The sequence below is a fragment of the Tetrao urogallus genome (assembly GCF_951394365.1).
Source record: "Tetrao urogallus genome assembly, chromosome: 10".
NCBI lineage: Eukaryota > Metazoa > Chordata > Aves > Galliformes > Phasianidae > Tetrao > Tetrao urogallus.
In genome coordinates this window covers 19,971,717-19,986,662 of record NC_136823.1, presented here as the reverse complement: position 1 = coordinate 19,986,662, position 14,946 = coordinate 19,971,717, and the positions used below count along the sequence as shown (strand labels likewise).

Genomic DNA, 14,946 nt, shown 5'->3' with positions numbered 1-14,946 from the left:
GTGGTCAGCAATTGCATTGTGCATCACTTGTTTTATATACATCCACACACACGCATGTATATACAGAGAGAAAACGGGGACCAGTTTCATACTGACCATGGCTCCATAGGCTTGGATAACAGGCAGGCACATGCACAACTGCAGCCTTGTGTATTCTAAGAAACAGGAATAATAAGTACATTTACTATAGTTGTTCCATATATCCAGATCTGCCATGGAAAGCATGGATTATGTTTGGATTCTGTGGGGATAAATTCCTTTTTGTGTGCATCATGTTTTGCAATGGAAAATAAACAAGCTTATACTGATTTTTGGTACTTTCTCTTCTGCATTCTTAAAACTGCCTCAGGTGTAATGAAATAATGAACTAGCCTTCTTTCCTGCTGAAAACTATGGAGCTGGAGTTTTTTAGGGTTAGTATTTCAGAAACTGCCAAGAAAAAGATGACTTTAACTCATGACCTTGTCTGCAATTTGCATATGCAGTGAATAAAGTCCTTGCTTCACATGGAAGGTTGTCAGTGACTGATCAATAACGGATCTATATCCATTATTATCTGTTTTGACTACCTTTCACAGCACCATATATTGATGGGCATAGACTTTCAGTGCTGAAGCACTTAGAATCTGTGTATCACTGCACCTATATCTTCGAAAAACTGGGTATTCTAGCAGGTGAACTGTAATGACAGAACTGCAGTATTAGGAGGATTGAACGGGTGTACTTTAGGAGTGTGAATACTTCTTGATTTGTTCTTCTTTGATTTTAAGTTACGGGAAAGGCTTGGAATACCCTTGGGTGAGAGGCCTCCTACTTTGGTACCTGTATCCCATGTTATGATGTGCATGAACTGTGGCTGTGACTTCACCCTCACTTTGAGGCGACATCATTGCCACGCCTGTGGGAAGGTAAGAGCTGTACAAGCTCCTCAGGGAGGCTTTATTCACACTACTAAGATGGTGGCTGCCACCGCTCTAATTTCTGCAAGTTTTTTGCAATATCAAGACCAGAATTTGACTTTCCACAGAACCTGTTAATGCATTGCTCTGTTAGGTAGTTAGGTTTCTCATGACTAGTGTGCAACTAAAATCTGTGTGGGATTCTGGTCGGCTTAGATCAGTGTAAATTTACAGTAATTATAGTTCAACCAGTAAATTTACCCTGACTGACACAGATGTAGCAAAATTATCTGCTCCACTATCCATCCTTCTCTCCTAAACAACTCAGAGGATTTGTTTTATATGTGCATACATATCAATTAAAATTATATTTACATGCAAATCTCCTTTCTGGAGCAGATTGTATGTCGAAACTGTTCAAGAAACAAGTACCCTATGAAGTACCTCAGAGATCAAGCAGCCAAAGTCTGTGACAGCTGCTATGTGGAATTGAAGAAAAGAGGTAAAGTTCCTCCATTCTTGGCAAAATTGACAAATATACTGTCTATTTGTATAATGGAGATGCTTTTAGGAGCTGCCTGCTATGTTAACCTTTGTGACAGAGGATTTCTCATTTCAACCACAATTCATGTGTGTTGAGGTCCCAAAAGTCCCAGACTGTAAGGCAGCTAAAATTGTTTTAGCAAGCTAAGTTCTCTGAGGGTTTCCCTGGCCTTTTGATAAGCCGGTATAACGGCAAGAAGTATGAGATGTAAACATTAGAGCTGATAGCTGTTCCCTGTAATTTCTAGTGAATTATCCATTAAAGGAAAACAGTGGCTTTACTGTACCTCATTCTGTCCTTATCCTTGTTGCTTTTACAACAAGGAATGCTGAGATAAAGTGCAGACCTACTAAGAGCTTTTCTACATAGAAAGTTAATCTGGAAACAGATGGAAGCAGAAATTCCTGACAGTAGAGCTACTGCCTAACTAGAACTCTCTGTATTACTATATGAGTCCATGTTCTAATTTAAATACACATTCAAATTGAAGATAAATTGGGGGGGGGGGGAGAGGGGGGTGAGGGATTTGTATATATAACTGTGGGAAATGGCTCTATATCCAGGTGGAGGCCAGGGACAAGTGTTGTCCCCCAAGGGTCTCTCTTGGGACTGGCGCTCTTCAACATCTTTATCAGTGTGACTGTGATAGTGTGACTGAGTGCACTCTCAGCAAGTTTACTGATGACACCATGCTGAGCGGTGCAGTAAATACAGTGGAAGGAAGGGATGCCATCCAAAGGGACCTGGACAAGCTGTATTCTTGCATTGCCAAATTTTCTTTCAGACTGCTTTCAAGTAGCTGTAGGTTATTACCAGTACTTGAGGATGCTATGAAATCCAGCCAGCCAACCAAACTTAACAGAGTAATTTGAAGGAAAAGCTGAAACAAAAACCAGCTACAGAGGAGCTGGTTGTTTGTGTTAGTTAGCGTGTATCTCTTACCCCTTGTATGACATAGAGCAATTCATCCATTTCTCCCTTCCCTTCTGAATTTTCTTTATCTTCCAGAGCGGCCACTAAGTATGAGCTTTCCTCCAACTTCATCCAGGTGTTCAAGCAGTGCCTTCTCTTCAGTCTTCCACAATATCCATTACTCATCTTTCAAGAAACAGAAAAAGATCCCATCAGCTCTTACAGAGGTAGGACCAAGGTGGCTAAGAAAGGCAAGAAACTGCTGAGAACTACGTGCTGAGATTTCAGCAGCTATGTTTATAATTTGTTCTGCAAGCAGTGGGCTTATACCATGCTCTAGTCATCAGCACGCAATTATTTTTTTCTGTTTTTCACACTAATGTTTCAAACATAAAGTACTCTGAGCTCTGGAGACAGCACAGAAACTTCTTCAGCCCACTAAGAAACCCAAACTATAGCAGTGTGCGTTTCCTCATCAACCTGTACCGTCTCCAGAAAACTGAGACCACCTCCTGGTATTAGCTGGTACAAGGAGGCAGGTCACAGCCTTCGCAAGTACCAACAGAGCATGATTTGCCATTGACTGGTTACTTTTTATGAAATTGATGAGACCCTTATGTCACACAATAGTATTAATCTGTAACTTTTTTTCATTAGCTTTAGCCAGGACCTGGAATGCTTTTATTCTGCTACAGAGCACTGTTGTGTGATACTGCTCAGTCTTCTATCTTGTCAGAAAGGCTAGATTTGAATCTCTGGAATTTTTTTCTAATTCTCAAAATAGGTCTGTGAGAGGGGTAACTTTCCTCAGAAATATTATGACTTGATTTCATTAGAGAAATAATCAAGTTATTAACATTAGTTAATACAAAAATATTGCAAAGTCCAAAACATAACCACATCTTAAAGGTGTTCAGACAAAGGACTGTCCTCCCTTACTGGAAGCATCATTTTTTTCCTATACTACCTCACCCAACAGAAAAAGCTGGCAGGAGGGACGAGTTCACTTTCTCAGAATATAATTGTAAACTTGTTCTCAGTAACAAGGCAATTGTACGTTTTCCACGTGTTACCAAGAACGATGTTTAACATCTTCGAACAGCGGGGAAAAAAAAAGAACAGAAATAACATAAGCATGATATTACTCTATCCATGTAAACATTCATATCAGGAAGGAAAAGGCCTCTGCTGTCATAAATCCCAATTTCTCCCACTCTCCTTCAGGTGACAGCCTCAGGAGAGGGAGCTACCATCAGTGGTTACCTCGCCAGATGTAAGAGAGGCAAAAGACACTGGAAGAAACGCTGGTTTGTTATCAAAGGCAAAGTCCTCTATACCTACGTAGCAAATGAGGTACTGTGCAATCTAACTTAAAATATTTTCCTGACTGAATTTTATCATTTATGCTCTGCAGTCTACAGAAGTAAATGTGAAAGCTGTAAGTGGCGGTTCTCACAGCCAGCTGCCTCTGAGATCTGGTTCTAATGGACTGGGCCCCTAAGCAGTTACTTTTAGCTGAAGGGCTCAGCCACATCCCTGGGTGGATCTCAGCAACCTTTTTACAAACTCCCCTTCATTATTTGATTTTATTTTTTTTGCTGTTCATGTTGATATATATTGTCAGCCTGAGCCTAGGTATTTACATACAAAGACTTCAAGGCAATTGCCAGATATTTTTTTTTGTAGATGTAGGGTGCTATAATCTATTTCTGCTGGAGGGAAGAGTCTTGTATGTGTAAATAAGATATACTTATCCTACTAGTATCAACAGGAAAAGATAGGATAGTCTGTGGAGATGAGAATACTGCTTTCTGTATTGACCTGTAAATTCCTCTTCGTAGCTGAGGAGGCTGGCTTTGCAGCAGACTTCTAATGTATTTTTTTCTCATCCCAGTCCCTTTTCTCAATTTTATTTCTTCTCCAATTGAGTAGCTGCAGTGCCAGTAAGCTTGAAGGAAATACAGTACAAGGTGTGGTTGTAAATGACAGATTTTGTAAGCAGAAGCATAAAAAATGATTTTGCTGGATACAGAATGCTAGAACTGTAGTAACAGCAATATTTAATATTTTAAGTCTTCAGAACACTTTGAAAATATCAATCACTTAAATTCAGCAGTGTGAGGAATGAAGCATCATTAATTAGCCCTCTGAAAAAGATGAGGAGATTGAGATGCAGAAGTGTTCATGGTCTGGCCATCATTGAAAACTCAACAGCTTTCTTCAGTAGTGTGATGTATAGTTTGTTACCTCCTTAGTTTTTCTACCTGATTTGTTTCCTCTTAGGCTACATAATCTTGAACTTGACTTTTTTCTAAGGTCCTGCAGCCTCTCAGCAATTCCAACTGTTAGCATCCAGTTTTGTGTTCAGTACACTTATCTGCCCTAATCTTAGAAGCGAGCACTTTTTGTTTGGTGATAGGGAAAGAGCGACGGATGGCAAGTTACACTTCTTATTCCCAGCTTACAACTGAGCTTCTAAGAGCAGAAGCAAAAGCAACATACACATATAAAAACATTACAGTGACCACAGTTGCAGCTTTCAGTGAAGCTAAAACTCAGTTTGATTATTACTTATTGTTTCTTTAACTTATATAAAGCAGATTTTGGCAAAACAAAAACCGCAGCTGTATACTGGGGGAAAGTTAATGCTGAATTGTGTAACCAGTTCCAAGATTTTGAAGCAGTGTTGTTCAAAGTGAGCATGCTATCTGATGTACAGATTTTTAAAACAAAGTTGCTAGTGCTATAGAAGGAAATTATAAGGTACAAAGCAGACTACTACTTGCATTCAGCAAACAAAAATAGCTTGAAGTAACACACCTGAGACTGAGCCCCATTTCAAGCTTTCACGAGCGCTGCTGCACTTTCCCACACTGCCAGTAAGCTCATTGGTTGCTTCCTGGACCATGATGTCACAGTAGTCATTAAAGTAATGGGTAATTTGACCTTTTGGATGGCCATGAGTAACTGGATTTTTAGAGGTGCTGCTAAGGTTGAAGACTATATGAACATGTGCAGTACGCTGGCACTGCTCCTGTTTAAGAGTCACCAGTTCAGCAGAAGATTCATTTTACTACTTTTGCAGCACAGACAGTGTTTGCATATGATTGTTTTTCAGAAAGAGCCCTTAAACTGAAATGGGCTTCTCTCTAATTTTTGGTTCGCTTCTTCTCGCTTTCAGGACAAAGTCGCCACAGAAAGTTTGCCTTTGTTGGGTTTCACTGTTGCCCCAGAAAAAGAGGAAGGATGCGTGGGTACAGTTTTCCATCTCTATCACAAGCAAACTCTGTTTTATAGCTTCCGAGCAGATGATAACTGTTCAGCGCAGAGGTAAGGGAATAGATGTCCGTGCTAGTGAGCATGTAGGTCCAAAAGCTTATGTAAGGTTCTAACTCTCCTTTGCTTCAGATTCCTACCCTAACAGAGGAGAACAAATGGCTTTCAGAGTGTTGGCTAAGCCCAATTGCATGCAACTGCCCTCAGTGATGGAAAGTCTACCTTTTTTCACTCCTCTGTTTAGGTAGAAAGAAGGCTGAGCCTCAAGAATGATAGTCTTCCAGTCAAATATGATTTTTGTATGGGAGCTTCCCCAGTTTGTATTCTATTTATCCACTTCTTAGTTTGGTCATCAACAAATAATTGTTCAGATTTTGCATTTATTGCTACTCTACTACTTCTACATAATAAAATAATCATGAAACTTGTAATAAAAATGCTAGTGCCTTAAGGCACATGGGAAGAAAATTTGTATTTATGGGAGGTTTTGTTTCTTTTAAACATAATTTAGTCATTTCATATTTCATATTCTAATTACAAAACTACAGCTACAGTCCTCTTCAGGCTTTATGTTCTTAAAATACACATTTTTGAAAGAAATAATTTTACATGTACCACCCTTTCTTTCCTGCCCTTTTTAGGTGGGTTGAAGCCATGGAAGAAGCATCCATATTATAGCAACTATCACTCAAGAGACTTAGAACACTAATTTTCAGATTTCTATACAGTCCAAGCAATCTTCTTATGTCTTACAAAACTGAACGGTGTATTTCAGGCAAACTGGCTACAAACACTGGATATGAACTATTTCCAGATTGCTGTCTGCTTCCTTCCTCCTCTTCCTCTTACTTCCTTCCCACCCCCAAAAAAAACCTTTAAAATAGGGAATGTTTGTGGTTACCCTCTATGCCTGTCCAAGCTCAGCCTGTGCTGTAAGCTTCTCCTATGATCCCATGGTAAGCTAAATTTAACATTAAGGAAAGAAAAAGCCATGGAAGTATAGCCTACAGTAAGCAGCAGGGTCACTTTTACTTACTGTAGAGCACTGTCATATTTCACTGGGTTGGTTTTGGAGTCTACCATGGAATTTGAAACAATGTAGTAAACAACAAATACTCATTTAAAGCACTTTATTATTTTCATTCAACTACAGTTTAATCTTTTCATATTTCCATGGAGTTTGGTGGACTGATTTATTATTCATCCATTAACAAATGCCAGCATGAAATTATGCCATGCACATGCTGAATTGTTTCTGCAGAAAAGGAATGAACAAAAATGCTCCATTTACCCAGTCTACCACCATTGCACTAGCTGTGATCCAGGATAATTACCTACTATCCATCTATAATTCGACACAAATCACTGTATAACTTATTTTAAACTGTTTACTTTCATATCGCCACAGTATTTTGAAATGCACTATAGTTGCTCTGCAGTCCAGACGTTGATGTCACCCTGAATACCGTGTCAGATTCAAACCCAAAGGATATTTTAATTTATTATAAACCCACAGACAACTTTTATTTAACACTAATCTACCTATCAGTGTTAAGATTTGTATCATTTATTTAAATATTCTATCTTTATTATCAGTCCTCCTGATGTTTCTGCTGTTGTTATGAAAAATGTCATCGAAACTTTAATTCATATTCATTTTTGAAGTGAATCATTTGCAATATGCTGGTGGGGTGAAATGCACTTGTCTGAATCCTCTCTGATAAAAGTGCTTTGGAACTCCTCTGGCTAAATGAACCTTACTACACTGCCAGGGCTGGAGTTCCAGCAGCCCAGCAGCAGTTTGGCTTCAGATGTGTGCTGCATTTACACTAGCTGAAGATGTCCAAGTTTTGGTTTCTGTTCCTTTCTTTTTTGTTTGGTTTGTTGGCTGTTGTTGAATGAAGGTTGAGAAGTGACGTTATAATCATTGCAATAAAATGATTCTGTGTCCTGTGTTTGTCGTAAAATCTGACTGCGAACAGAATGGCAATTATGATTAAAATATATCTTTCTACAAAAATAAAATGCTCAAGAATTTTCTTACATTAAAATACATTGTGGGGCAGAGGGAGGGGAAGAAACTTTGCTACCTTCATTTTTCCTTTCTTTGATAAGCTTAATGGATACCTCAATTTTTGATTAACAAACTGGCTGGAATTTTTCCATGTTTTAAGATTTGTAATATGTTTCCAAATGATAAACATAGTTCAATTTATCACCTACACAACCAAGCTTAAAAAACAATTACAAGTCTACCACTAAATAAAAACATACTTGCATTGTTTGGGCTTTTCTTGTTTATGATACATCTGATAGCATGATAACTCTGAAATGAAACTGATAGTTTCATACACCAGATCGTCATAGGATAACAGAAATCAAGTATGTCTCATGTTACAACTTCAGCCTTGTTACTGTTAGATATAAATAGCAAAATTTCTAACCGTGGTCCCAGACAAAAAAAGTCTGCACTACAGAGCAAGAGTACTTTGAAGATTAGGTGCTGACATCTTGTGACTGCTGTTTGAAGTTTCTGAAGTGTTTGTATGTTTGAAGTTGTTTGAAGAATCAGGAACTTAACACACAAAAATATTTTGTTGTAAAAAGAAATAATAATAAGATACAGTGCTATTAAGCATTGTCTGATATAATGTGGAAAAAATAAAAGGGCAAAATATAACTGCAGCTCTACAAGCTTTTCCTTTACATTATTTTTACCTTACTAGTTACTGCTAACAGGCACATGGTATTAACCCATTCTCTAACAAACTGAGAGCTTTGAATTAGAAGACAGTAGTTGGGATCTTGTGAAGACAGGATTCAGACAATAACGAACAAGTGTTTCAATCCACATTACATTTAAACTTGTTGAGCCAGGCTACCTGTCAACACTACTTCAGTTACAGATATAAACAGTCTTGATATATCACAAAGCAAGAAAAATAATAAGAAAATGCCCTTGTATTTTCAGTTTAATTGCATCTAATTTGAGCAAAGCCAAGCACCAAAGACAAAAACTGTCTTAATTTCAAGAGCTAATCCAGTAATCACTTTTTATAGTTTTAACATTGAAATAGAGGTTTTTGGACAGCTTATGCCATTTATTTGCAAGTAGCTCAGTACATTTCTTGCTAACACGCACCAAGCCTCGCTCTCTCTGAAAAAAAAAAATTCACAACTTTGTAAACATAAAAAAAAAATTTGCAATAATGCACAACATACTAGCCAATCAGTCAATAGTTTCGATGCAAACTGGCTTAGTTTATCATTTCAGTGTGTTTTTGTTTATTTTGCCACCTACTGGAAAGCATTATGTGGATTAATGGTTTTCTGCAATCAGTATTTAGATCTATCTTACAGTACATGCCTATTTAAAATCCATCTTTTATACATTTATGATAATCATTTTTCCAAATCAAAGTATAAATCATACAGCAGAGTTAGAATGCTCCATCATGACAAGATTCCACGCCATTGTAACCTAGTGCTGCTGGACAAGAAGGCCCTGGGGTCACCACCCCTCTGAGCTGATCCTGGATCACATTTAGGATGGAAGAACAACACAAAGCTACAAACACCAAACAGGCTTTTCCCATTTGCGTGCTGCTTTGGCACAAAAGAAACAAAGACCTCTCTGTTCACAGCCGCATAAAAACAGGAGAAAAAGCTATTCCCTGTGTCAGTCCTAAAACATTAATCTAACTTCACAGTTTACCTTTAGAATTTACTATAGCAAATAATCTTCGGTGTATTAAAAACAGTGTGATCCTACAGTGTGAATGACATCAAGACAACAATGTGCCTCAAGTTTTGAGAGGAAAGTTTCTAAACTTCAGGGCAGGTTTACAGTCCCGCTTATGGCAACTATAATAATATTAGACTTTTGCTGAAAGCGCTGTTGCACAAATAAATATTCTGCAAGTCTTCCCTTTCTACAGAATAGAAAACACTCGGAAACCATTAAAATCAACAACATTGTCATTCTTTGCCACGCTTTATTTTTATCATTATTACTAAGTGACAATAAGTTTCAATAGCTTTTTCCAGATAAGTTTTGCAAATTGTTTCCAATGTACACATGCTTTGGAAAGGCATGGAGTACATTTAAAATAAACACACTCTGATTTTTTTCATCTATTTGCTTGTAATACTACACTTCTATGTTCTTTCCTCACTCCCATTTAAGCTAAAGGAAACTGGAAGGACAGTTTAAACTATCTCAAACAAATACCAAACTCATTTCAACAAGAATTCTGTTCGTATAAAAAAAAATGTAATGATGAGTCAGAGATGGCTTCTAAATCACATTAGTGGCAGAATGCCTTAAAAGGCTAAGAAATCATAACTGTAATTATATATGTGAGGAAGAGAAGAAAACTTCCTAGCTAAGCCACCAGACTACCTGTCAAACAGACAAAGGATGCAGCGTGTACAAGTTTATTACCACAGTTAACTATGAGCCCTGGAGTCAACAGTCCAAAGCTACAGAAATGCAGGACTTCCCTGTTTAGGAATCTTCAGGCAAGACAATTTGCTACTGAGCAAGTGAATTTAAAATATATTTCACTACCAAGTAAAAACAATGTACTCTTCCCTAGAAGATAAAAACAATAACTGCAGATATTTCTAAATAAAGAATAAATTTAACTGAACACCTTGCAGTCCACTGCTTTCTCATTCTACATATTCTGATGCTCAGAAAAAAAACGTGAAAATTGAAAGCTTCATTATCCATGGTAGACTTCTCATCTCTGATTTATTCAGCATGTGACAATTTATCACAAAAGACTGCACAGATTAACTTAATCACTGAGAAGAAGTACTAGATCTTGTAAGAGAATTCTCTGACCAGAAAATTGAAATACCTTTTTACCTAACCATGAACACAGCTGGTGTAAAAAAAAAAGAAAAAAAGAAAGATGAAAACTGATTAGAACTCTGATAAAAATATTTAAAAATAGCAAATAAAAGGCACAACTAAGATTTGCTTTAAGTTTGCTGTCACCAGTCATAGAATCACCTAAGTTGGAAAAGGCCTTTAAGATCACCCAGTCCAACTGTCCACCTAACACCAATATTTCCCACTAAATCACGTCCCTCAGTACAACAACTAAACACTTCATGCTTCAAAAGGCATAAATCTCAAAGTGTAATGCACCGAACTGTCGTTTTTTTTCACTCAAGTTATCAGTTTAAAAGACAACTTGGTCATTGACTCTGTTTCACAACTCATTATTCTTGATTTACAACAAGAAAAATACCCTAAAATCTAACTTACTTTACAAATTAGGGTACTATGAGGACACCGAAAAATTCATAGACATATATTCAGGAGGGGCACGGCTGTTTATGGGGGTGGACAGTGATAGGACGGGGAATGGCTTTAAACTCAGGGGAGGTTTAGGTTGGCTATTAGGAGGCAGTTTTTCCCACAGAGGGTGGTGAGGCACTGGCACAGGCTGCCCAAGGAGGCTGTGGATGCCTTATCCCTGCAGGCATTCAAGGCCAGGCTGGACGTGGCTCTGGGCAGCCTGGGCTGCTGGTTGATGACCTGCACACAGCAGGGGGGTGGAACTGGATGAGCGCTGTAATCTTTTTCAACCCAGGCCACTCTATGATTCTATGATTCCCTTCACACTCCTGAAAAAAGTGTCTACGCTTTAAAATTGCATTATGAAGAAAAAAATATGCAAATGCATCTTGAAAAGTCTTCTTTTGGAGGAATGCATATTGCCTTCAGGAGTTATTACCATATTTCCCATCTTCCAGTTCACTGTCTGACCACTCCTTAATTACTTAACCAGACACAAACTAAACTTACTAGAAGTACTAAAACTAAGTTAGATTACTGTGATCAGCCCAGGTGAAAGAAACGCTACAAACATGACAGAACTGGGCTACGAGTTCACGTTCAACAGCCACGGAGATGAGCCCCTCACAGCAGCGAACTCCTAACGCATCTCAGCAGAGACGGCAGACAACATCTGCAGTCACGCATTTAGAAGCGAACAACCTTCACGGCCAGCTCCACCAGGCGAGCCCTAGTCAGCGGCAACAACCAGGTAAAATTAAATAAAAATTCAAGACTATTTAAAAGTAGCTTTAAAGCACCAAACCTTTTTGAGTTACCATCTCAGAACAACGTACCGGCACTCCGCGCGCGCCGCAGCCCTCAACTCGCTCGGAGACTAGCGCCACGCGCCACGCGCCACGCCGCGCCGCGCACGTGCACGGCCCGCCCGTCCCGCCGCCACAGAGCACGCCGCAGCACAGCTTCGCTTGTCGGAGCGTTGGCGCGAACGCTCGAAGCGGCTCAGGTAGCCCCGCCCCTCCCCGTCGCCATCCTCGGCCCCGCCCCGTGAGAGGATGGAGGGGGCCGCGGCCGGTGTGGTGCCGGGAAGAGGAAGCGCTGGAACGCTCTCGGGCGGCGGCGGCGGCAGGCGGGGTCACGAACTCTGACCTTTCACAGGGCCCTGACAAATAACACAGAACCTCCCCCCCCCCTTTCCCACACACGCACTCCCCCCTCCCAGTAATACAGTTCTACCCCCTCTACCCCTCTGCGGACCCCGTTAAGGTCCCGCTGCCGCCGTCCCTCGTGGCGGGGTTTGGGCCGCCTCTGGGCACCGCCAACAACGCCGGCCCGCCCGGGCCCGGCTCAGGGGCACCGCCGGGGCACGCTTGGCGCCAATTCCTGAGGTAAAAATCGTGTTTTGTTTTGTTTTGTTTTTTCTTAAATGGAGACGGCCATCTGGGCCCCTTCGTCGCGGCGGGGCCGAGGGAGGGGGCACCGGGATCCCGTCGGGGAACATCTCCGCGAGCGGCGGAAGGGAGGGGTAACGCCGGCTGTTGGGGCGGTGGGGGCACCAGAGCTCCGTCAGTCGCTGCGCAGCGGCAGCCGGCGGTGCCACAGGCCCGGCCCGCAGCTCCCGAAGGCGGGGGGCAGATCGCCGTAGCGCCGGGACGATCCGGTGAGGAGACGCTGTGCTGGGATGTGGGCCTCGTGAGGCCGGAGCTGGTCTGGTCTCGGTGAGAGCCGTCCGGGGGCCGCTGGGACCGCGGTCGTGGAGACGCTGAGCGCGAGTCGCGGACGGAGAGGGAAGATGGAGTCTGAGCGGGCGGAGGCGGCGGCGTGAACCCGACCCTTTTACCTTTGCCACCGGGAGGGCGGAGGGGAGGGGGCGGTGGGTACTTTGCATACGGGGCTGAGGCCGCCGCCATTTTACCGGCTGCCGTCCCAGCGACGTGCGCGGCACCCTTGGCCCGACATAAGGGGATACCGAGGGGAGGGGGTCTAATGGCGGCGGCGGCCGCTGCCCCGCCTGGGATTTGGCTGCCTGCCAGCGCGGCCATCTTGTGCTCATTCGGGTCCCTCGGGTGTTTTCCCCCTCGCTCGAGGGGCGGTGCCAGCTGCGTGACAGGCGGTCCTAGCGGCTAATGGGCAGCGCGGGTAGGAGTGCCGCATCTCCGATGAGGTCATTGGCTGTGAAAGGAGGCGGGAAGGAGGAGCGCGGCCGCGGGGCGCCGTGTGGCCGGGGAAGCGCAGCAATAGGCTGCGGAGGAGCGGGGCAGCGCCGCCGATGGGCGGTGCGGAGGCTGTCCATGTCTGGGCCGCTTTTTGAAGGTGTTGCGGCTGCACCCGTTCGGGTCGCTGACTTTGTAATTTTCTGTCTTATCCGTTGTTCTAAGAGTTTTTGCTGCCTTCTTACCACCGCTCGTAGCGTAACGCGGGTTCCCGGCAGAGTCGCGCCTGCCGGCCCCTCTTTCCCGTGTTGGGCTCCGGGCGCCCGATGGGGAGATGCCGAGCTGCTGTTCGCCGGCACGCAGCGTGAAGAAGGCAGCCTCACCGAGTAGTAGGAAAAGGTTTCAGTACAGCTGAACTCAGCCTTCCTTTGTGTCGAACTTGTAGGACTGTCCCCATAGAACATCGGAATGTGTGAATTTCTTTGAGGTTGATCTGCGACTTGGCTGAGAGAAGCGGTTTTGTCTGATGTTTTGGACGGGAGATCTATGTATAGTCGGTTGGCTGCTGTCCTCTTGAAGCGGAATTGTTTTCCTGGTGCTCTAGGTCCTTTCTTTTTTTAATGCTGTTTTTGTGTTCTGCCTTTTTTGTTGGTTGATTTGGGTATTTTTTTATTTTTCATTTATTTCTTTGTGAGGGGTTTTACAAGGCAGCAGATTCTACTTTTTTGTGTTTCTCTCTCAAGAATTGCTTGAGAGTTTTTAACAAGCTTACCTGGTATGGCTGTGCGTAGTCCCTCAACTGCCAGTTAATTTGCTTTGATAGCCTCCACTGTTGTTATGGGAGGGTTGAAAGTGCAAAGAATTTTGGTGGATAACAACACTCACAGCCAGTTTGTTGAGAGACTTATCATAGGAAAACTTGATTGAATCTTAAAAAGGTATTCTTAGGAACAAAATTTCATCTTCAATGCTTCCTTCATCTTAAAGCACTGAGAAAACACAAGTATGTCATGGGTTTGTTTGTTTTTTTTTAATTGACTTAAAAAAAAAAAATTCACAACAAGACAACAAAGAAAAGGAATTGCTGAATAATTTGGGGAACTTGTAGGATTAAATAAGCCTGGAGGAAATGGTAAAATGGGGCACAAGATGGTAACATTAATACCATTAAACAGAGGATGTCTCAGTTTTGGTTACAAGGTGTTACAAATAGTCTTCCACTGATACATATGCAATCATTTACACATTTACCACAGTAGGATTCAATCTTTAATGAATTCTAACATTTTAAACAACGTTAGCTTTGTTAAAGTTGAGTTGGGGGGGGGAGGGTGTTGTGCTGGAGACACGAATATTTTTTTCTATTAAGTGTCCTGCTGTTGTTAGCAGTAGGTGGTTTGTGATATTTGTTTTTCTTTTTTAACTTTATGTGAAATTATTGCTTTGCAAGTATCATTAGAAGGTTGTCAATGAAACATCAAATATGCTGCTATTGAGGAATGCAGTTTCATTACCTACACCTGGGTTGTATGAACTCTGGCTTTGTAAGAAGAAAGTCAGTGCGTGAATTTGAAACCTTAATTGAATTTATCTTTGAGGAAGCACAGCCCTTATAAGAATCATCAATAAGATACAGAAAGTATTTGTTCTTATTTCTTCTGTTTGCTCTTTAAACCTCGAAGAGCATAAAGTTCAAGGTACAGACACCCACATCAGAATGAAGCAGTTCTGTGGTATTTTCACATCAGACTGACAGTATTGCCACATTATAATTTAGATGTATTTTCTGTTATCAAAAATATTTTCTAGATGTAGTATTCTTTTACCCATACTGTGGTAGATTACTGTAAG

At 41.5% G+C, this 14,946-nt stretch overlaps 1 protein-coding gene across 1 annotated transcript in view; it reads left to right on the top strand.

Annotated features, from left to right (window-relative positions):
• FGD5 (FYVE, RhoGEF and PH domain containing 5) overlaps window positions 1-6,309 on the top strand; it is a gene marked incomplete at both ends in the record, with an annotated part of 99,342 nt that extends 93,033 nt beyond the window's left edge. The window contains 6 exons of the mRNA XM_079540311.1: window positions 771-908; window positions 1,299-1,401; window positions 2,452-2,582; window positions 3,580-3,708; window positions 5,537-5,685; window positions 6,273-6,309. Coding sequence (XP_079396437.1) covers window positions 771-908; window positions 1,299-1,401; window positions 2,452-2,582; window positions 3,580-3,708; window positions 5,537-5,685; window positions 6,273-6,309 — 687 coding nt within the window. The remainder of the gene's footprint in view (window positions 1-770; window positions 909-1,298; window positions 1,402-2,451; window positions 2,583-3,579; window positions 3,709-5,536; window positions 5,686-6,272) is intronic.
• Window positions 6,310-14,946: the final 8,637 nt, after the last annotated feature.